Source organism: Oncorhynchus mykiss, chromosome 15, assembly GCF_013265735.2.
Source record: "Oncorhynchus mykiss isolate Arlee chromosome 15, USDA_OmykA_1.1, whole genome shotgun sequence".
Taxonomy (NCBI): domain Eukaryota; kingdom Metazoa; phylum Chordata; class Actinopteri; order Salmoniformes; family Salmonidae; genus Oncorhynchus; species Oncorhynchus mykiss.
Genome location: NC_048579.1, coordinates 1,861,490 through 1,885,221, shown reverse-complemented (window position 1 = coordinate 1,885,221; position 23,732 = coordinate 1,861,490). Strand labels below are relative to the sequence as shown.

Genomic DNA, 23,732 nt, shown 5'->3' with positions numbered 1-23,732 from the left:
TGTAGTGTTTCTATGGTCTGCTGGTAGGTCATGCAGCATATTGTAGTGTTTCCATGGTCTGCTGGTAGGTCATGCAGCATATTGTAGTGTTTCTATGGTCTGCTGGTAGGTCATGCAGCATATTGTAGTGTTTCTATGGTCTGCTGGTAGGTCATGCAGCATATTGTAGTGTTTCTATGGTCTGCTGGTAGGTCATGCAGCATATTGTAGTGTTTCCATGGTCTGCTGGTAGGTCATGCAGCATATTGTTGTGTTTCCATGGTCTGCTGGTAGGTCATGCAGCATATTGTAGTGTTTCCATGGTCTGCTGGTAGGTCATGCAGCATATTGTAGTGTTTCTATGGTCTGCTGGTAGGTCATGCAGCATATTGTAGTGTTTCCATGGTCTGCTGGTAGGTCATGCAGCATATTGTAGTGTTTCCATGGTCTGCTGGTAGGTCATGCAGCATATTGTAGTGTTTCCATGGTCTGCTGGTAGGTCATGCAGCATATTGTAGTGTTTCTATGGTCTGCTGGTAGGTCATGCAGCATATTGTAGTGTTTCCATGGTCTGCTGGTAGGTCATGCAGCATATTGTAGTGTTTCTATGGTCTGCTGGTAGGTCATGCAGCATATTGTAGTGTTTCCATGGTCTGCTGGTAGGTCATGCAGCATATTGTAGTGTTTCTATGGTCTGCTGGTAGGTCATGCAGCATATTGTAGTGTTTCCATAGTCTGCTGGTAGGTCATGCAGCATATTGTAGTGTTTCCATGGTCTGCTGGTAGGTCATGCAGCATATTGTAGTGTTTCCATGGTCTGCTGGTAGGTCATGCAGCATATTGTAGTGTTTCCATGGTCTGCTGGTAGGTCATGCAGCATATTGTAGTGTTTCTATGGTCTGCTGGTAGGTCATGCAGCATATTGTAGTGTTTCTATGGTCTGCTGGTAGGTCATGCAGCATATTGTAGTGTTTCTATGGTCTGGTAGGTCATGCAGCATATTGTAGTGTTTCTATGGTCTGCTGGTAGGTCATGCAGCATATTGTAGTGTTTCTATGGTCTGCTGGTAGGTCATGCAGCATATTGTAGTGTTTCTATGGTCTGCTGGTAGGTCATGCAGCATATTGTAGTGTTTCCATGGTCTGCTGGTAGGTCATGCAGCATATTGTAGTGTTTCCATGGTCTGCTGGTAGGTCATGCAGCATATTGTAGTGTTTCCATGGTCTGCTGGTAGGTCATGCAGCATATTGTAGTGTTTCCATGGTCTGCTGGTAGGTCATGCAGCATATTGTAGTGTTTCCATGGTCTGCTGGTAGGTCATGCAGCATATTGTAGTGTTTCCATGGTCTGCTGGTAGGTCATGCAGCATATTGTAGTTCCATGGTCTGCTGGTAGGTCATGCAGCATATTGTAGTGTTTCCATGGTCTGCTGGTAGGTCATGCAGCATATTGTAGTGTTTCCATGGTCTGCTGGTAGGTCATGCAGCATATTGTAGTGTTTCCATGGTCTGCTGGTAGGTCATGCAGCATATTGTAGTGTTTCCATGGTCTGCTGGTAGGTCATGCAGCATATTGTAGTGTTTCCATGGTCTGCTGGTAGGTCATGCAGCATATTGTAGTGTTTCCATGGTCTGCTGGTAGGTCATTGAGCATATTGTAGTGTTTCTATGGTCTGCTGGTAGGTCATGCAGCATATTGTAGTGTTTCCATGGTCTGCTGGTAGGTCATGCAGCATATTGTAGTGTTTCTATGGTCTGCTGGTAGGTCATGCAGCATATTGTAGTGCTTCTATGGTCTGCTGGTAGGTCATGCAGCATATTGTAGTGTTTCCATGGTCTGCTGGTAGGTCATGCAGCATATTGTAGTGTTTCCATGGTCTGCTGGTAGGTCATGCAGCATATTGTAGTGTTTCCATGGTCTGCTGGTAGGTCATGCAGCATATTGTAGTGTTTCCATGGTCTGCTGGTAGGTCATGCAGCATATTGTAGTGTTTCTATGGTCTGTTGGTAGGTCATGAAGCATATTGTAGTGTTTCTATGGTCTGCTGGTAGGTCATGCAGCATATTGTAGTGTTTCCATGGTCTGCTGGTATTAAATGTGCTGCTTTTCCAACTATGTAGAAGCAATATGTGCAGCATTCCAAATATCTGTGGTATTTCCTATTGGGTCGTGGCTGGCCTCTAGCAGTCTGCTGTTCTGTAGGTTGGATGCTAGCAGTCTGCTGTTCTGTAGGTTGGATGCTAGCAGTCTGCTGTCCTGTAGGTTGGATGCTAGCAGTCTGCTGTCCTGTAGGTTGGATGCTAGCAGTCTGCTGTCCATTTGTAGTGTTTGTGGTTTAACCATTTTTTAAATAGCTCAATCTACATATGTCAAACGGGTTTTTGTCAACACACGGTCCTGTCACGATACCGCCTCTCTCTAACCCTGTGAGTTATTCTGAGGTGTTTTACGGGGTACGGGAGGGGGGGGGGATGACTTTTCCTCTAAGCTTGATAAAGACCTTACTTAAAGTCTGAACACAGGGTCCTGTCATGACACTGCCTCTAACTCTGGGAGTTATTCTGAGGGGCTCTACAGGGTGGGGTTGAATTTGAGATGGGCACTGGCTGACATTAACCCTGCACATCCCGTGAGACCCCTGGTGAATAGTGACCTCTGTCTTGGCTACAGCCCCAGGCTGAAATGCTACCCTGTTCTTTACAGGCCACTACTTATGTCCAGGCCCATTTTAAGACTCAGCCTTACTACTACTGGAAATGGCTGCTATGCACGTACGTCAGTAGTCTGCTCACTGTCCGTCGGCTTGCCTAAACATTACTGTTACCATGGAGATCAGTCTGAAAGAAGTCGCTGTAAACAACTTTAAACAGTCTCTACAGGGCAGAATGTCGAGTACAATTTATATTGACGCGTTACTGGTTGCTGTTCTGATGGAGATGGGATCCACAGGAAAGCGGTGACCTTCTGTGGCGCAGGTAGTCTCTTGATTGAAAATCCAATCTGACTCATTGCAAGTGATGCACTCTGACTCCCGAGTGGCGCAGCGGTCTAAGGCACTGCATCTCAGTGAAAGAGGCATCATTACAGACCCTGGTTCGATTCCAGGCTGTATCACAACAGGCTGTTATTGGGAGTCCATAGGGCCGCGTATAATTGGCCCAGGCCACCATTGTAAATAAGAATTTGTTCTTAACTGACTTGCCTAGCTAAATAAAAATGTGTAAAAAATTGTCGACCGATTGCAGGTTTCCTTGCAATCAGCTGGAAGTGTTTGCCGTTTGGGTAGGCTCGGCCATAACGTGGAAGTGTTTGGGTAGGCTCGGCCATAACGTGGAAGTGTTTGGGTAGGCTCGGCCATAACGTGGAAGTGTTTGGGTAGGCTCGGCCATAACGTGGAAGTGTTTGGGTAGGCTCGGCCATAACGTGGAAGTGTTTGGGTAGGCTCGGCCATAACGTGGAAGTGTTTGGGTAGGCTCGGCCATAACGTGGAAGTGTTTGGGTAGGCTCGGCCATAACGTGGAAGTGTTTGGGTAGGCTCGGCCATAACGTGGAAGTGTTCGGGTAGGCTCGGCCATAACGTGGACGTGTTTGGGTAGGCTCGAAACCAAAAATCCAAACTATACAGACCAGCATACTGAAGGTGGAGTTGACTACAATAGTCGTGGATCTTCTCTCTCCTTCCTACCTGCAGAAGGACCAATGTATCATTTTATTCAGCTTTCTGGTTTGTGGCGGATTTCAGAACTTTCCAAACGCGAGCCCCCCCCCCCCTTTGTTTTGACACTGCTGCTACTCTGTTTATTATCTATGCATACTCACTCCACGAATTACCTCGACTCCCCTGTATCCCTGCACATTGACTCAGTACCGACACATCCCCTGACTGCTAGCATGTAGTCTTGTTGTTATGTCATTTTCTTGTCAACTTTTTAAAATTGTAGTTTATTTAGTAAATATTTCTGGAACTACATTGTTGGTTAGGGGCTTGTAAGTAAGCATTTCATGGCAAGGTCTACTACACCTGTTGTATTCAGCATTTCACTGTGAGGTCTACTACACCTGTTGTATTCAGCATTTCACTGTGAGGTCTACTACACCTGTTGTATTCAGCATTTCACTGTGAGGTCTACTACACCTGTTGTATTCAGCATTTCACTGTAAGGTCTACTACACCTGTTGTATTCAGCATTTCACTGTAAGGTCTACTACACCTGTTGTATTCAGAATTTCACTGTGAGGTCTACTACACCTGTTGTATTCAGCATTTCACTGTGAGGTCTACTACACCTGTAGTATTCAGCATTTCACTGTAAGGTCTACTACACCTGTTGTATTCAGCATTTCACTGTAAGGTCTACTACACCTGTTGTATTCAGCATTTCACTGTGAGGTCTACTACACCTGTAGTATTCAGCATTTCACTGTAAGGTCTACTACACCTGTTGTATTCAGCATTTCACTGTAAGGTCTACTACACCTGTTGTTTTCGTATTTTACTGTAAGGTCTACTACACCTGTTGTATTCAGCATTTCACTGTGAGGTCTACTACACCTGTAGTATTCAGCATTTCACTGTGAGGTCTACTACACCTGTTGTTTTCGCATTTCACTGTAAGGTCTACTACACCTGTAGTATTCAGCATTTCACTGTAAGGTCTACTACACCTGTTGTTTTCGTATTTTACTGTAAGGTCTACTACACCTGTTGTAGTCAGCGCGTGTGACAAATACCATTTTTTGATTTCTACCTGAAGTAAAATTCAATGTGGGTCTTCAGGCAACCTGTTGGCAGGCCATTTATATAAATGGAGCCGGCATCCTAGCAGTATCTCTTTCTCTCTCTCTCTCTAATGGCACTTCAGAGCATTCAGAGAACAACATGGTGAATTTAGCAGGTGTAGACTGAGAACAACGCGCTCTTTCATGGCAGACTTGTTTTTATAAGCGTTGAGACCCAGTTTGGGAAGTCACTTTGTTGGAATGGAACTAAATGGAACTATTTGAGGGAGGGCAGGCTTGAAAAGTAGTTCTGGTTTGTACTGATTAGTCATCAGGGGACACATAGTAATTGAATTGTGTATTTTACCAAGCCTGTTGGTACTAACGTGTCCTCATCCACAATAGGAAGACTTAAACTGGATATTTTAATGCATGTTTGAATATGCTACAGTTTTAACTTTGGGAAAATAGACTTTTGGGCCTATTGCAAACAAAACACCCTGCTTTGTGTATGTACTCTGCAATAACACATTTAATAATCCCTTTTAAACAGGAACATATTGCAGTTCGTCTGGCTAGCTCAGTAAAGCTAGCAGCAGTCCACCCTCATCAGAACAGTGAATCCGTGAAGCAGCTCTGTCTAATATGGCTCAAATATTCCATCTATGGTTCGGGACACCAATTAGTTTGCTTAATAGTGCCACGTGCTTTCAAGAGCAGACTCGTTCTGGCGAACTGAAGTGACTGTTGGCAGGAATCTAGTGTCTCTGTCTGGGCTGGTATCACACAGGAGAATCTAGTGTCTCTCTGTCTGGGCTGGTATCACACGGGAGAATCTAGTGTCTCTGTCTGGGCTGGTATCACACAGGAGAATCTAGTGTCTCTGTCTGGGCTGGTATCACACAGGAGAATCTAGTGTCTGTCTGGGCTGGTATCACACGGGAGAATCTAGTGTCTCTGTCTGGGCTGGGCTGGTATCACACGGGAGAATCTAGTGTCTCTCTGTCTGGGCTGGTATCACACGGGAGAATCTAGTGTCTCTCTGTCTGGGCTGGTATCACACGGGAGAATCTAGTGTCTCTGTGTCTGGGCTGGTATCACACGGGAGAATCTAGTGTCTCTCTGTCTGGGCTGGTATCACACGGGAGAAACCAACTACCCATTTTAATTTTTATGTCTCCCAAGAATGCCGTCTCTCCCTACAGCCTACTATAGACTACAGCCCACTATACTGCCCTACCAAGCAAAAAGGCAGTAACTAACTCATTTGGTCTAAAATGAGTTCATGTCATTTTTGCTCCATTAAAACATGCTTAATCATGTGGACAAGTGTCCTGCCTCTATTGTGTTCAGGAGTAAATGGGGGTCATGTTAGCAGTAACTGCATAAAGACACTGTGAAACCAGGGTAGATAAAATACATTTTTCTCAGAGCAGTTACTACCTTTTTTCTTGGTAGGGCAGCAGAGACTACAGCCCACTATAGACTACAGCCCACTATAGACTACAGCCCACTATAGACTACAGCCCACTATAGACTACAGCCCACTATAGACTACAGCCCACTATAGACTACAGCCCACTATAGACTACAGCCCACTATAGACTACAGCCCACTATAGACTACAGCCCACTATAGACTACAGCCCACTATAGACTACAGCCCACTATAGAACACACTAGCTGTGTGGGAGGAGCCTGTTGCGTCATTATCTAATGTCAGGCTCTGTGTGGGAGGAGCCTGTTGCGTCATTATCTAATGTCAGGCTCTGTGTGGGAGGAGCCTGTTGCGTCATTATCTAATGTCAGGCTCTGTGTGGGAGGAGCCTGTTGCGTCATCTAATGTCAGGCTCTGTGTGGGAGGAGCCTGTTGCGTCATTATCTAATGTCAGGCTCTGTGTGGGAGGAGCCTGTTGCGTCATTATCTAATGTCAGGCTCTGTGTGGGAGGAGCCTGTTGCGTCATTATCTAATGTCAGGCTCTGTGTGGGAGGAGCCTGTTGCGTCATTATCTAATGTCAGGCTCTGTGTGGGAGGAGCCTGTTGCGTCATTATCTAATGTCAGGCTCTGTGTGGGAGGAGCCTGTTGCGTCATCATCTAATGTCAGGCTCTCTTGTTATTTGAAGCTGTGTGTGTCAGACTCTTGCTCCTCAGACTGTTTTCTCAACCCCTTAGATTCCCTGTGCTGTTGAATGCCACATTAATGGCCTAGCGATATGCTAGCAGGTTGTGGGGTATGCTAATTGGCTAAAGCTGCAGTATTTTTAGCCAGCGACGGTCTTTTCATGTTGCGCTGTAGCCGTGACTTGCAGTTCCTCTGACCCTTTTTTATTTTTTATAGTGCTACAGTCCTCTACGACTGGAAAACAACATGACTGGTATCACACGGGAGAATCTAGTGTCTCTCTGTCTGGGCTGGTATCACACAGGAGAATCTAGTGTCTCTCTGTCTGGGCTGGTATCACACGGGATAATCTAGTGTCTCTCTGTCTGGGCTGGTATCACACGGGAGAATCTAGTGTCTCTCTGTCTGGGCTGGTATCACACGGGGGAATCTAGTCTCTCTGTCTGGGTTGGTATCACACGGGAGAATCTAGTCTCTCTGTCTGGGCTGGTATCACACGGGGGAATCTAGTCTCTCTGTCTGGGTTGGTATCACACGGGAGAATCTAGTCTCTCTGTCTGGGCTGGTATCACACGGGAGAATCTAGTGTCTCTCTGTTGGGCTGGTATCACACAGGAGAATCTAGTCTCTCTGTCTGGGTTGGTATCACACGGGAGAATCTAGTCTCTCTGTCTGGGCTGGTATCACACGGGAGAATCTAGTGTCTCTCTGTCTGGGCTGGTATCACACAGGAGAATCTAGTGTCTCTCTGTCTGGGCTGGTACCACACGGGAGAATCTAGTGTCTCTCTGTCTGGGCTGGTATCACACGGGAGAATCTAGTGTCTCTCTGTCTGGGCTGGTATCACACAGGAGAATCTAGTGTCTCTGTCTGGGCTGGTATCACACGGGAGAATCTAGTGTCTCTCTGTCTGGGCTGGTATCACACGGGAGAATCTAGTCTCTCTGTCTGGGCTGGTATCACACGGGAGAATCTAGTGTCTCTCTGTCTGGGCTGGTATCACACAGGAGAATCTAGTGTCTCTCTGTCTGGGCTGGTATCACACGGGAGAATCTAGTGTCTCTCTGTCTGGGCTGGTATCACACAGGAGAATCTAGTCTCTCTGTCTGGGTTGGTATCACACGGGAGAATCTAGTCTCTCTGTCTGGGCTGGTATCACACGGGAGAATCTAGTGTCTCTCTGTCTGGGCTGGTATCACACAGGAGAATCTAGTGTCTCTCTGTCTGGGCTGGTATCACACGGGAGAATCTAGTGTCTCTCTGTCTGGGCTGGTATCACACAGGAGAATCTAGTCTCTCTGTCTGGGTTGGTATCACACGGGAGAATCTAGTCTCTCTGTCTGGGTTGGTATCACACGGGAGAATCTAGTCTCTCTGTCTGGGCTGGTATCACACGGGAGAATCTAGTCTCTGTCTGGGCTGGTATCACACGGGAGAATCTAGTCTCTCTGTCTGGGCTGGTATCACACGGGAGAATCTAGTGTCTCTGTCTGGGCTGGTATCACACGGGAGAATCTAGTGTCTCTCTGTCTGGGCTGGTATCACACGGGAGAATCTAGTGTCTCTGTCTGGGCTGGTATCACACGGGAGAATCTAGTGTCTCTCTGTCTGGGCTGGTATCACACGGGAGAATCTAGTGTCTCTGTCTGGGCTGGTATCACACGGGAGAATCTAGTGTCTCTCTGTCTGGGCTGGTATCACACGGGAGAATCTAGTCTCTCTGTCTGGGCTGGTATCACACGGGAGAATCTAGTCTCTCTGTCTGGGCTGGTATCACACGGGAGAATCTAGTCTCTCTGTCTGGGCTGGTATCACACGGGAGAATCTAGTGTCTCTGTCTGGGCTGGTATCACACGGGATAATCTAGTGTCTCTCTGTCTGGGCTGGTATCACACGGGATAATCTAGTGTCTCTCTGTCTGGGCTGGTATCACACGGTAGAATCTAGTGTCTCTCTGTCTGGGCTGGTATCACACGGGAGAATCTAGTGTCTCTCTGTCTGGGCTGGTATCACACGGGATAATCTAGTGTCTCTGTCTGGGCTGGTATCACACGGGAGAATCTAGTGTCTCTCTGTCTGGGCTGGTATCACACGGGAGAATCTAGTGTCTCTCTGTCTGGGCTGGTATCACACGGGAGAATCTAGTGTCTCTGTCTGGGCTGGTATCACACGGGAGAATCTAGTGTCTCTCTGTCTGGGCTGGTATCACACGGGAGAATCTAGTGTCTCTCTGTCTGGGCTGGTATCACACGGGAGAATCTAGTGTCTCTGTCTGGGCTGGTATCACACGGGAGAATCTAGTGTCTCTGTCTGGGCTGGTATCACACGGGAGAATCTAGTGTCTCTGTCTGGGCTGGTATCACACGGGAGAATCTAGTGTCTCTGTCTGGGCTGGTATCACACGGGAGAATCTAGTGTCTCTCTGTCTGGGCTGGTATCACACGGGAGAATCTAGTGTCTCTCTGTCTGGGCTGGTATCACACAGGAGAATCTAGTGTCTCTCTGTCTGGGCTGGTATCACACGGGAGAAACCAACTACCCACTATAGAACTTAACTTGACTAACATTATGCCTAATTTTTAAATTGACTGTGTAGCGCTGGCTAACCAACAGAACCAACTATTGGGCAATGGCAGATCTGAGTGATGAAATGGTTCAGGAGAGATTACTCTTCCAGTCCTGGGCGCCTCTATTCAATTTCCTCTTTCTACTGCATGCGGCCCAGGTCAGATCTTGGACTTCCCTGAGGTATCTGTAGACCTGTGGTTTGGTTCAGGTATACTGGAGAAGTGCTACATTCCTGCTGAGCCTTGTTCATCCCCTCTAAATGAAAAGGGTCCATGTTAATTCTATGGAGACGCTCTGCTTGAGGACAGCCTCTAGGTATCTAGGGCTGGGGGGGGGGGGGGGGGGGGGGGGGGGGGGGATAGGGGCCTGGGGGAGCGCTGTGCTGTCGAACACAAAGGTCCTCTTGTTCCCCTTCTGTACCATGTACAATAAATGGACTAACCACATGTTACAGGTCCATCTCCTCCACCTAGTGCACAATGAATACATTCACTCCTTGTGTCGTGGTTCGACTGGTGGACTGTGACACCTCAAGTGTAGATTTTTCCACTGTGTTTGTGTGTGTGGAGCCTCTTCTGAGAAGCTCAGCTGTTGGTTTGCCATTTTTAAAGGACTTTCTCATGTTGTGGTGTGACTTGGTGGACAGCAGGGCTTAGTCAAATCAAATTGTGTTCGTCACATAGACGTGTTTAGCAGATGTTATTGTGGGTGTAGCGAAATGCTTGTGTTTCTAGCTCCAATAGTGCAGTAATGTCTAACATTTCACACAATATAAAGGAATGAAATTAAGATTATAAAAATACTTGGGTGAGCAATGTCAGAGCAGCATTAGACTAAGAAATAGTATAGAATAGAGTGTATATACATATGAGATGAGTGACGCAAGATATGTAAACATTAAAGTGACCAGTGATTTCAAGTCTGTATGTAGGCAGCCGCCTTTCTGTGTTAGTGGTGGCTGTTTAACAGTCTGATGGTCTTGAGATAGAAGCTGTTTTTCAGTCTCTTGGTCCGTGCTTTGATGCAGACCTCGCCTTCTGGATGATAGTGGGGTGAACAGGCAGTGGCTCGGGTGGTTGTTGTACATCCTGTGACATCAGGTGCTGCAGTTGCCGTACCAGGCGCTGATACAGCCCGACAGGATGCTCTCAATTGTGCATCTGTAAAAGTTTGTGGGTTTTGGTGACGAGCCAAATTTCTTCAGTCTCATGAGGTTGAAGAGGCGCTGTCTGTGTGGGTGGACCATTTCAGTTTGTCCGTGATGTGTACGCCGAGGAACTTAACTTACTACCTTCTCCACTACTGTCCCGTCGATGTGGCTAGGGGGGTGTTCCCTCTGCTCTTTCCTGAAGTCCACAATCATCTCCTGTTTTTGTTGACGTTGAGTGAGAGGTTGTTTTCCTGGCACCACACTCCCAGAGCCCTGACCTCCTCCCTGTAGGTTGTCTCGTCATCGTTGGTAAATCAAGCTTACTACTGTAGTGTCGTCTGCAAACTTGATGCTTGAGTTAGAGGCATGCGTGGCCATGCAGTCATGGGTGAACAGGAGTACAGGAAGAGGCTGAGCATGCATCCTTGTGGGGCCCCAGTGATGAGGATCAGCGAAGTGGAGATGTTGTTTCCTACCTTCACCACCTGGGGGCGGCCCGTCAGGAAGTCCAGGGCCCCGAGCTTAATGATGTGCTTGGAGGGTAATATGGTGTTGAATGCTGAGCTGTAGTCAATGACCAGCATTCTAACCTAGGTATTCCTCTTGTACAGATGGGATAGGGCAGTGGGATGGCGATAGCGTCGTCTGTGGATCTATTGGGGCGTTAAGCAAATTGAAGTGGGTCTAGGGTGTCAGGTAGGGTGGAGGTGATATGATCCTTGACTAGTCTCTCAAAGCACTTCATGATGACAGAAGTGAGTGCTACGGGGCGGTAGTCATTTAATTCAGTTACCTTTGCCTTCTTGGGTACAGGAACAACTATAAATACGAATGCTCTGAGGATGCGGCTAGAGATGCCATCTGGGCGGCGGCCTTGCCAGGGTTAACACGCTTAAATGTCTTACTCATGTCGGCCACGGAGGAGAACCCACAGTCCTTGGTAGCGAGTCGTGTCGGTGGCACCGTATTATCCTCAAAGCGGTGACTGTTTAGCTTGTCCGGAAGCAAGACATAGTTGTCCGTGACGTGGGTGGTTTTCCCTTTGTAGTCCGTCATTGTCTGTAGACCCTGCCACATACGTCTTGTCTGAGCCATTGAATTGCGACTCCACTTTGTCTCTATACTGACGGTTTGCCTGTTTGATTGCCTTCCAGAGGGAATAACTACACTGTTTGTATTCAGCCATATTCCCAGTCACCTTGCCATGGTTAAATGCGATGGTTCGCACTTTTGTTTTGCATGAATGCTTCCATCTATCTGCGGTTTCTGGTTAGGATAGGTTTTAATAGTGGGTACAACACTTCCTGATAATATAAGTCACCGTATCAGTTTATTTGCCAGAGGCTACCCGGAACATATCCCAATCCGCATGATCAAAACAATTATGACGCATGGATTCTGATTGGTCAGACCAGCATTGAATAGCACGGGTACTTAGCACGGGTACTTCCTGTTTCTGCCTATAGGAAGGGAGGAGCAAAACAGATTTGCCAAAGGGAGGGTGGGGGAGGGCCTTGTTGGCATAGCAGTGGTCGAGTGTTTAGCAGCGTGACTGTTAGTCAATGTGTTGACAGAACTTTGGTAAGGTTTTTCTCATTTACTGTAAAATCCCCAGCTACAATCAATGCGGCCTTGGGATATGGTTTCCAGTTTGCATAAAGTCCAGTGAAGTTATTTTGAGGGCCGTCGTGGTATCGGCTTGAGGGGGAATATACATGGCCGTGACTATAACCGAAGAATATTATCTTGGGAGATAATACGGTCGGCATTTGCTTGTGAGGAATTCTAGGTCGGGTTAACAAAATGGCTTGAGTTTATGTTATTATGTTTAACTACTCATGGTGTGGTATCATGAAACCCCCGCCCTTCTTCCCGAAATATATTTATTCCTGTCTGCGCGATGAACTGAAGCCAACTGGCAGAACGGACTCTATATCCCGAGAGAGCCACATTTCCGTGAAACATTTGGGGCGGCAGGTAACCTTGTCGATAGTGTTGGGCCAGTAACCGAGAGGTTGCTGGTTCGAATCCCCTAGCTGACGAGGTAAAAATCTGTCATTCTGCCCCTGAACAAGGCAGTTAACCCACTGTTCCCAGGCTGTCATTGAAAATAAGAATTTGTTGCCAAGTTAAATAAAGGAAAATAGTATGTGACAAGTCCTAATGTTTCTCTGGAAGGAAGCCCTGAGCTTGTCAACTTCAGAGACCTGAACATTTGCGAGTAATATACTCAAAGCGTTGTGTGTCCGACTGCTCTGCCTGTTTTGGAACTCTGGGATCAGTATGAACGAAGGATTCAGTTCAGGTTGTAATGCTGATGAGTTACCGCCGCTCTGATATCCTAAAGTTCTTCCTGGCTACATATTTCTTGTCATTTCTCTACCATAAGCCGCCTCCAGCTTCGTTTCAGAGTATTTGACAGTGCGTCCAACCGGCCTCACAACCGCAGAACACGTTTAACCACGGCCAGCGCAGGACCTCCACATCCGGCTTCTTCACCTGCGGGATTATCTGAGACTAGCCACCCAGACAGCTGATGAAAGTGAAGAGTATTTCTGTGGGGGAAAAACTCACTCTGACTGCACCACTGCCCAGTCATGTGACATCCATAGATTAGGGCCTAATGAATTTAGTTCTAATTGACGGATTTCCTTATGAACTGCAACTCAGTAAAATCGTCAATTGTTGCATCTTTGTTTTTGTTCAGTACATATGGGTAATACTACTATAGAAGCCTAAAGAGAACTGCTTCAACACCCCCCCCCCCCCCCTCATGTCAGTTACCAGACGAATGCAGGGGTCTCTCTGGAAGGCTGTACTCCATGTTCTGTATGTGATCTTTTGCACGCTACATACTACCAGCCACACTGCCCAGACCTAGAAATAAATCTCTGGATGGTGACTGCATGTACAGCTATATGCATAGTGACTTAGTCCTATAGTGACAGCAACACTCCTTTTCCTATTTATATCTCTGGATGGTGCAACGCATCCGCATGCTTCAGCTGGCGCCTAGCTGAACCCAACGAGTTCATGTGTAGTGGCTGGCTGTATTTCCTGTTGGGATAGTAGTTACAGTTGAGGTTTCAGGCTCGTGCTAATCTGTCGGTGGGGTTTAAATCTACCGGACTCTAGATCTTTCCTCCTTGTCTTTCACATGTCAGAGCCATGGCCATGTGTCTGATACTTACGGCTAGTCGATAGCCAGTAATGTGTAGTGGTCACCGGCCAGGTCTCGGAGGGAGACCTACACAAAGTAGCTGATGGTGTCTTTTAAAATTAAACGGACAGACCTACAAGAACACAACTTTGATGGGCGACGTGCTGTTTTGGGACGTAAACAAATGCAAGGCTGTGCTGTTTGGAGAGTGCTGTGTTTACTGAAAGACGACCCCATCAATATCCAGACAGCAGTCAGTACGTGTACACACAGGGCACTTTTTAGTCAGTCTATTCAGTGTACAGTGCATTCGGAAAGTATTTAGACCCCTTGACTTCATTCACATTTTGTTACAGCTTTATTCTAAAATGTATTAAATAAATAAAAATGTACCTTTAATCTCAACACTATCCTGTAATGACAGTGACAGCTTTTTGGAAATGTTTGCCAATTTATTAGACCCTTTGCTATGAGAATTGAAATTGAGCTCTGGTGCATCCTGTTTCCATTGGTCATACTTGATGTTTCTACAACTTTTTTGGATGGAGTCCACCTGTGGTAATTTCAATTGATTGGACATGATTTGGAAAGGCACACAACTGTCTATATAAGATCCCACAGTGGACAGTGCATGTCGGAGCAAAAACCAAGCCATGAGGTCGAAGGAATTGTCCATAGAGCTCCGAGACGACAGGATTGTGTCGAAGCACAGATCTGGAGAAGGGTACCATAAACTTTTTGCAGCATTAAAGGTCTGCAAGAACAGTGGCCTCCATCATTCTTAAATGGAAGACGTTTGGAACCACCAAGACTCTTCCTAGAGCTGGCCACCCGGACAAACTGAGCAATCTGGGGGAGAAGGGCCTTGGTCAGGGAGGTGACCAAGACCCCGATGGTCACTCTGGCAGAGCTACATAGTTCCTCTGTGGAGATGGGAGAATCTTCCAGAAGGACAACCATCTCTGCAGCACTCCACCAATAAGGCCTTTATGGTAGAGTGGCCAGACGGAAGTGACTCTTCAGTAAACGGTACATGACAGCCTGCTTGGAGTTTGCCAAGAAGGATTCTGACCATGAGAAACAAGATTCTTTGGTCTGATGAAACCAAGCTTCAACTCTTTGGCCTAAATGCCAAGTGTGTCGTCTGGAGGAAACCTGGTATCATCCCTACAGTGAAGCATGGCGGTGGTGGTGGCAGCATGCTGTGCAGATGTTTTTAAGTGGCAGGGACTGGGAGACTAGTCAGGATTTGAGGGAAATTTGAACTAAGCAAAGTGCAGCAATCCAGAGCACTCAGGACCTCCGACTGGGGTGCCGGTTCACCTTCCAACAGGACAACAACCCTAAGCACACAGCCAAGACAACGCAGGAGTGGCTTCGGGACAAGTCTTTGAATGTCCTTGAATAGCCCGGACTTGAACCTGAGCCAACACTTCTGGAGAGACCTGAAAATAGCTGTGCAGCGACACTCCCCATCCAACCTGACAGCGCTTGAGGATCTGCTGAGAAGAATGGGAGAAACTCACCAAATACAGGTGTGCCAAGCTTGTAGTGTCATACCCAAGAAGACTCGAGGCTGTAATTTCTGCCAAAGGTGTTTCAACAGAAAGTAATGGGTATGACTACTTATGTAATTGTGACATTTCTGTTTTTTTATTTATACTTTTGCAAACATTTCTAAACATGTTTATGGTTTGTCATTATTATGAGGTATTGTGTCTAGATTGAGACGCATACAATTTAATCCATTTTAGAATTGGGCTGTAATGTAACAAAGTGGAGGGGTCTGAATACTTTCCGAATCCACTCTATGTAGACATTGTGGGCAGTTGTGTGATTGTAAACATCCTGTTTTTATCCTGTCTGTACAGAGCAGTCTGCTGACTAAAGCCTTGTTCACATCGTTGGCAGTTTCAAACCCTTTACATTTTTTGCTTCTCTAATCTGTTTTTCCTGCAGTCTGAACAGCCAAAAAGCTGATATTTCAAGCCACACTTTAAACTACCCTCGTAGGTGATTCCTGGCCATGTGACATGTCTGAACGGTCAAATCTGATTTTATTTTCCCTCCAGTGGTTTCTAGGCTTTATTTGCCATATCTGCTTGCTAGCTACTCTGACCGTTTGAGAAGAACGTGTGGTAGGTAGCTCATTGACTTGTTAATTGTTTACAAATTATTGCATGTGCTAAACCGCTGCCTAGCTAGCCAGTTTAACTGACGCCAAAAAGGACTCGTTTTGAAAGGCGGATCATGCTATCCACTATGACTTTGAAATGTCCATGGTGGACTTCGTCACCTTCAGCTACATACTGTCTGAATGATGGGTGGTGGCGCTCGTGCTCCAATCAGCCTCTAAACCAGTCGGTATTCCCAAACAGATTTTGAAAAAAGCTAACTGATTTGTGCGTCAAGGCCTGCAGTGTGAACTAGGTTTTAGAGGTTGTGTTGGCAGAAAGCCTCATGGCTTTAGGAGTTACAGGTTTATGATCGGTTGGATAGACTGCTGAATGAGACTGACAGCCAGCTGAACCATACTCACCTGTTACCGGTTCAATCTACAGCAATCTACAGCAATTAGGCGTTGTTTGAAGTAGATCTATTCAGACAACCATAAATCATTATCTTTCCGCTCGTTAGATTACATTTTTTTCATTTTAGCAGACACCTCCGAGTGACTCAGCATCCATTTTAAGGTAGCTAGGTGAGACAACCACATGTCGTTCATAGGAAGTACGTTTTTCCTGACTACTGCTATCTGCAATGGCTGTGCTAGTCTGTCTGTATGCCAACCTGTTGTATAGTGACTATTGCTCGTCTCTGAAGTTGGGGCTTGGGTGAAGAGTAGCAAAGCTACTGCTAATTTACACCAGTTACTGGAATCTTCAGCAATTTTTGTAATTGCCATACATTTTCTGTTAATCTATTGTAATTTATACTTGAATAACTTGGTAAATAATTATTCATTAAAAAATAGTGTTAATGTGTCTCCCTGAGTTTGTAGTAAATAGACCATATGGCCCAAGAGAATTGTCCTTGAAAGATTATTTATTTTATTTAAGATTATGGTAGTTTACTGGTCAAAGACAAAGGTTTTGATATAAATCTAATCTCAGCAAAAAATAAATGTCCCTTTTTCAGGTCTTTTCAAAGATCATTTGTAAAAATTCAAATAATTTCACAGAGTTTCATTGGAAAGGGTTTACACCAGGAACGCACAATCCCTCCATCAGTGCTCAGACTGTCCGCAATAGGCTGGACTGAGGGCTTGTAGGCCTGTTGTAAAGGCAGGTCCTCTCCAGACATCACCGGCAACAACGTTGCCTATGGGCACAAACCCACCGTCGCTGGACCAGACAGGACTGGCAGAAAGTGGTCTTCACTGACGAGTCGTGGTTTTGTCTCACCAGCGGTGATGGTCGGATTTATGTTGATCGTCAGAGGAATGAGCGTTACGCCGAGGCCTGTACTCTGGCGCAGGATCGATTTGTAGGTGGAGGGTCCGTCATGGTGTGTCACAGCATCATCGGACTGAGCTTGTTGTCATTGCAGGTAGGTAATCTCAACGCTGTGCGTTACAGGGAAAACATCCTCCTCTCTCATGTGGTACCCTTCCTGCAGGCTCCTCCTGACATGACCCTCCAGCATGACAATGCCACCAGCCAAACTGCTTGTTCTGTGAGTGATTTCCTGCAAGATAGGAATGTCAGTGTTCTGCCATGGCCAGAGAAGACCCTGGCTCTCAATCCCATGGAGCATGTCTGGGACCTGTTGGATGTGAGGGCTAGGGCTAGGGCTGCCCCCCCCCCCCCAGAAATGTCTGGGAACTTGCAGGTGCCTTGGTGGAAGAGTGGGGTAACATCTCACAGCAATAACATGCAAATCTGGTGCAGTCCATGAGGAAGAGATGATCTGCAGTACTTAATGCAGCTGGTGGCCACTTGATTTTGCTTTGTTCAGGGACACATTATTCCATTTATGTTAGTCACATGTCTGTGGAACTGGTTCAGTTTGTCTCAGTTGTTGAATCTTGTTATGTTCATACAAATATTTACACGTTAAGTTTGCTGAAAATGAACACTGTTGACAGTGAGAGGACGTTTCTTTCTTTACTGAGCTATATATATCACACACACCTCCCTTTCGCAACCGTAGTGAAGAGAATATCAAGATGAATTTCCGTTTCACAACGCCTGTTTAAAATAACTTTGGTCTTACTGTGTAACCCTTGTCTCACTGGTGGGCTTGGCGTCTGCCTCACTGTCTGGTCTATTCCTATTACTGAACATACCAAGCTGATCATATTGTATACGTTTTGCCCATCAATGCGTTACTGGTAGATGGATTAAGTCTTGATATAGACTCTGCTTCCTTGCGTTCTGAACCACCCCTATGCATTGATATGGGTTGGGGCTAAATGTATTGCGCTCCCTATTTACACTCTTGTTGCTAACTGCTGTTCTTCTTTTCTCTAGGAGGAGACCAAGGGGTCTTGAATGGCTTCTTCGGTAACTGGGCAACAGCAGATATATCAAAACACCTCCCCTTCATCTACAACCTCAGCAGCATAGCGATCTACACTTACCTTCCAGCATTCAAACAGTAAGTACTCGATCTACACTTACCTTCCAGCATTCACAGTCAGTACTCAATCTACACTTACCTTCCAGCATTCAAACAGTCAGTACTCAATCTACACTTACCTTCCAGCATTCAAACAGTATGTAATCATGTGATAGAGAACTGTGTGTAGATCTAGTTGCTGGTTTAGGCACTAACTATTATCTAGATATCTGTATTTCTTACATTGAGAAACATTCTGGTAAATCTCAAACTAAATATGTGAGGTGTTGTCTATAATTCCCTGCCAAAGCATTAACAGCTCATAAGAGTCGAAGCCGGGGGGGGGTTCTACTAAACTATAAGGAATTGTTTTAAAGTCACACCAAGGATCATTTTAGCTATTTGATTTTGAATTTCAAGACCCCTTGATGTCTTGAAAAATATGAGAAAAATATTTTGCCTTACTGCTATTAGCCAATAGAAACACATTGAATAACAGACAGTCCTTACTGCTATTAGAAACACATTGAATAACAGATAGTCCTTACTGCTATTAGAAACACATTGAATAACAGACAGTCCTTACTGCTATTAGAAACACATTGAATAACAGACAGTCCTTACTGCTATTAGCCAATAGAAACACATTGAATAACAGATAGTCCTTATTGCTATTAGCCCATAGAAACACATTGAATAACAGATAGTCCTTATTGCTATTAGCCCATAGAAACACATTGAATAACACAGTCCTTACTGCTATTAGCCCATAGAAACACATTGAATAACAGATAGTCCTTACTGCTATTAGCCAATAGAAACACATTAATAACAGACAGTCCTTACTGCTATTAGCCCATAGAAACACATTGAATAACAGACGGTCCTTACTGCTATTAGCCCATAGAAACACATTGAATAACAGATGGTCCTTACTGCTATTAGCCCATAGAAACACATTGAATAACAGATAGTCCTTACTGCTATTAGAAACACATTGAATAACAGATAGTCCTTACTGCTATTAGAAACACATTGAATAACAGATAGTCCTTACTGCTATTAGCCCATAGAAACACATTGAATAACAGATAGTCCTTACCGCTATTAGCCAATAGAAACACATTGAATAACAGACAGTCCTTACTGCTATTAGCCAATAGAAACACATTGAATAACAGATAGTCCTTACTGCTATTAGAAACACATTGAATAACAGATAGTCCTTACTGCTATTAGCCAATAGAAACACATTGAATAACAGATAGTCCTTACTGCTATTAGCCAATAGAAACACATTGAATAACAGATAGTCCTTACTGCTATTAGCCCATAGAAACACATTGAATAACAGATAGTCCTTACTGCTATTAGAAACACATTGAATAACATATAGTCCTTACTGCTATTAGCCAATAGAAACACATTGAATAACAGATAGTCCTTACTGCTATTAGAAACACATTGAATAACAGATAGTCCTTACTGCTATTAGCCAATAGAAACACATTGAATAACAGACAGCCTTACTGCTATTAGCCAATAGAAACACATTGAATAACAGATAGTCCTTACTGCTATTAGAAACACATTGAATAACAGATAGTCCTTACTGCTATTAGCCAATAGAAACACATTGAATAACAGATAGTCCTTACTGCTATTAGCCAATAGAAACACATTGAATAACAGAGTCCTTACTGCTATTAGCCCATAGAAACACATTGAATAACAGATAGTCCTTACTGCTATTAGCCCATAGAAACACATTGAATAACAGATAGTCCTTACTGCTATTAGCCCATAGAAACGCATTGAATAACAGATAGTCCTTACTGCTATTAGCCAATAGAAACGCATTGAATAACAGATAGTCCTTACTGCTATTAGAAACACATTGAATAACAGTCCTTACTGCTATTAGAAACACATTGAATAACAGATAGTCCTTACTGCTATTAGCCAATAGAAACACATTGAATAACACAGTCCTTACTGCTATTAGAAACACATTGAATAACAGATAGTCCTTACTGATATTAGCCCATAGAAACACATTGAATAACAGATAGTCCTTACTGATATTAGCCCATAGAAACACATTGAATAACAGATAGTCCTTACTGATATTAGCCAATAGAAACACATTGAATAACAGATAGTCCTTACTGATATTAGCCCATAGAAACACATTGAATAACAGATAGTCCTTACTGATATTAGCCAATAGAAACACATTGAATAACAGATAGTCCTTACTGATATTAGCCCATAGAAACACATTGAATAACAGATAGTCCTTACTGATATTAGCCAATAGAAACACATTGAATAACAGATAGTCCTTACTGATATTAGCCAATAGAAACACATTGAATAACAGATAGTCCTTACTGATATTAGCCAATAGAAACACATTGAATAACAGTCCTTACTGCTATTAGCCCATAGAAACACATTGAATAACAGATAGTCCTTACTGCTATTAGCCCATAGAAACACATTGAATAACAGATAGTCCTTACTGCTATTAGAAACACATTGAATAACAGATAGTCCTTACTGCTATTAGCCAATAGAAACACATTGAATAACAGATAGTCCTTACTGCTATTAGAAACACATTGAATAACAGATAGTCCTTACTGCGATTAGCCAATAGAAACACATTGAATAACAGATAGTCCTTACTGCTATTAGCCCATAGAAACACATTGAATAACAGATAGTCCTTACTGCTATTAGCCCATAGAAACACATTGAATAACAGACAGTCCTTACTGCTATTAGCCAATAGAAACACATTGAATAACAGATAGTCCTTACTGCTATTAGCCCATAGAAACACATTGAATAACAGATAGTCCTTACTGCTATTAGCCCATAGAAACACATTGAATAACAGACAGTCCTTACTGCTATTAGCCCATAGAAACACATTGAATAACAGATAGTCCTTACTGATATTAGCCCATAGAAACACATTGAATAACAGATAGTCCTTACTGATATTAGCCAATAGAAACACATTGAATAACAGATAGTCCTTACTGCTATTAGCCCATAGAAACACATTGAATAACAGATAGCCCTTACTGCTATTAGAAACACATTGAATAACAGATAGTCCTTACTGCTATTAGCCCATAGAAACACATTGAATAACAGATAGTCCTTACTGCTATTAGCCCATAGAAACACATTGAATAACAGATAGTCCTTACTGCTATTAGCCCATAGAAACACATTGAATAACAGATAGTCCTTACTGATATTAGAAACACATTGAATAACAGATAGTCCTTACTGCTATTAGCCCATAGAAACACATTGAATAACAGATAGTCCTTACTGCTATTAGAAACACATTGAATAACAGATAGTCCTTACTGCTATTAGCCCATAGAAACACATTGAATAACAGATAGTCCTTACTGCTATTAGCCCATAGAAACACATTGAATAACAGATAGTCCTTACTGCTATTAGCCCATAGAAACACATTGAATAACAGATAGTCCTTACTGCTATTAGCCCATAGAAACACATTGAATAACAGATTCATTACATGTAACAAAAGTCCACCCACATGTAAAGACAGTTTGTTCTGAGGCGTCTGTCCTATCTGAGAGAAGAAAGATGAGGCAACATATATATTTATTTTTTTACTTGTATTTAACCCCATAGTTAAGTGGCAAAAATCTCCATATACTGCATCGCAGAGCAAAATGGAGAACACCACCGTGTTCTTGAGTCTCCTCTTTTTCATAGAGGGGTCATTTTTTTTTAGGCCAAACCATTGGGACGCTACAAAGGACTTCATGCTCCTGTCTGATTTATTTTACTGCAGGTGTGACAGGTGGATTAAGAAGCAGCTAATGCGTCAAAACATCTGTAGTTTAAACTGACAGCTTTTAGATGGGATTTTGTATTATTATGCTAATTAGATTGCATCAGGGTGTGGACATTGACCTTAAGGGGGAGGAAGATCAGCCAGCAGCAGTGACTCAAAAGTAGACTACCTGTGAATCCCCTGGCAGGGAAAGTCTTCTTGGGCTGCGAGAGAATGGGTCGGCGTGAGGCGATAGTCATTAGTGTTCTCATGCCATAACGTCAGGTTACCAGTTCATTTAGGGGGCGGCCTCGTGGTGTTCGAGCCTGAGTTCCACAGAGCCGAGACCAGCGGACGAAATAGAGGCCTTCTGTTTAAAGACTTTTATGCCTCTGTCACAATGGCTATTCTCTCACCTGGCCTTCGGGCTCTCGCTCCCGTCGGGCTCGCTCTCGCTCCCGTCGGGCTCGCTCTCGCTCCCGTCGGGCTCGCTCTCGCTCCCGTCGGGCTCGCTCCCGGCTCCCGTCGGGCTCGCTCCCGCTCCCGGCTCCCGTCGGGCTCGCTCCCGCTCCCGGCTCCCGTCGGGCTCGCTCCCGCTCCCGGCTCCCGTCGGGCTCGCTCCCGCTCCCGTCGGGCTCGCTCCCGCTCCCGGCTCCCGTCGGGCTCGCTCCCGTCGGGCTCGCTCCCGGCTCCCGTCGGGCTCGCTCCCGCTCCCGTCGGGCTCGCTCCCGCTCCCGGCTCCCGTCGGGCTCGCTCCCGCTCCCGGCTCCCGTCGGGCTCGCTCCCGCTCCCGTCGGGCTCGCTCTCGCCGCCCGGCTCCCGTCGGGCTCGCTCTCGTCGCCCGTCCTCGTCGGGCTCGCTCCCGTCGCCCGTCGGGCTCGCTCTCTGTCTGTGTGTGTTCGAACTTGTCAAACCAAAGCATTTACAACAGTCTTTAACTGCCAGATATGAGTTACATTCACAACAAGAGCTAAGTAAATCAACACGCATTCTGTTCCAGATACGGTGGCAACGCCAAGGTGGTCCACTTCCTGGGTCAGACCAAGCCGTGGAGCTACACGTACGACCCCAAGACCAAGAGGGTCAGCGGGGACATGCAGGAGACCTCCACACACACCAGCTTCCTCCAGGACTGGTGGTTCCTCTACTCTTCCTCTGTGGTGCCCATGATGGTGGAGGGATACGGAGACCAGCCTTTCCACTCTGGCTGTGTGGAAGTTCATCTAGAAGTATTAACCTCTTGTCCTTCCTCTACAGAAACTGTTAGCAAAACAGTTTATAACAGATTGAATTAAGTGATGACTTGGATGCTTATTGTTAATAAAAAGTAATGTTGGACCCTCCTGAATGAATTAATATTTACATATATCTATATATTCATTCAGGAGGTGGGTCCAACATTACTTTTTACTAACAATAAGCATCCAAGTCATCATATATATAAGATTCGTCTTTCTAAAATGTAGTGATACTTCAGCCTTGAAGGCTATTGATGTTTAACCCTCTCATTCGTCCGTCTAAAGTTCCAGTCCCCTGTCAAAGAAAATTGTGACCACCATGGTCACTGGCCTGGGTCATGGTCACAGATCAATAGTCACAAGGAAGGTGGCTGGAAGGTATGATGAAGACTAGTTGTATGT

The 23,732-nt window shown here is 45.0% G+C and overlaps 1 protein-coding gene across 3 annotated transcripts in view; it reads left to right on the top strand.

Moving 5' to 3' along the window:
• Window positions 1-23,732, top strand: part of LOC110489515 (glycogenin-1) — a 36,618-nt gene that overhangs the window by 9,926 nt on the left and 2,960 nt on the right. For 2 of the 3 annotated variants that reach the window (XR_005036338.1, XM_021562228.2), the window contains exons 5-7: window positions 18,173-18,299; window positions 23,093-23,321; window positions 23,616-23,708. Coding sequence is in view for 2 of the 3 variants with exons in the window: in XM_021562228.2 (XP_021417903.2) it covers window positions 18,173-18,299; window positions 23,093-23,321; window positions 23,616-23,708 (449 nt within the window). In the remaining variant the exon portion in view is untranslated. The remainder of the gene's footprint in view (window positions 1-18,172; window positions 18,300-23,092; window positions 23,322-23,615; window positions 23,709-23,732) is intronic. The other variant, XM_021562229.2, reaches the window with a different exon arrangement.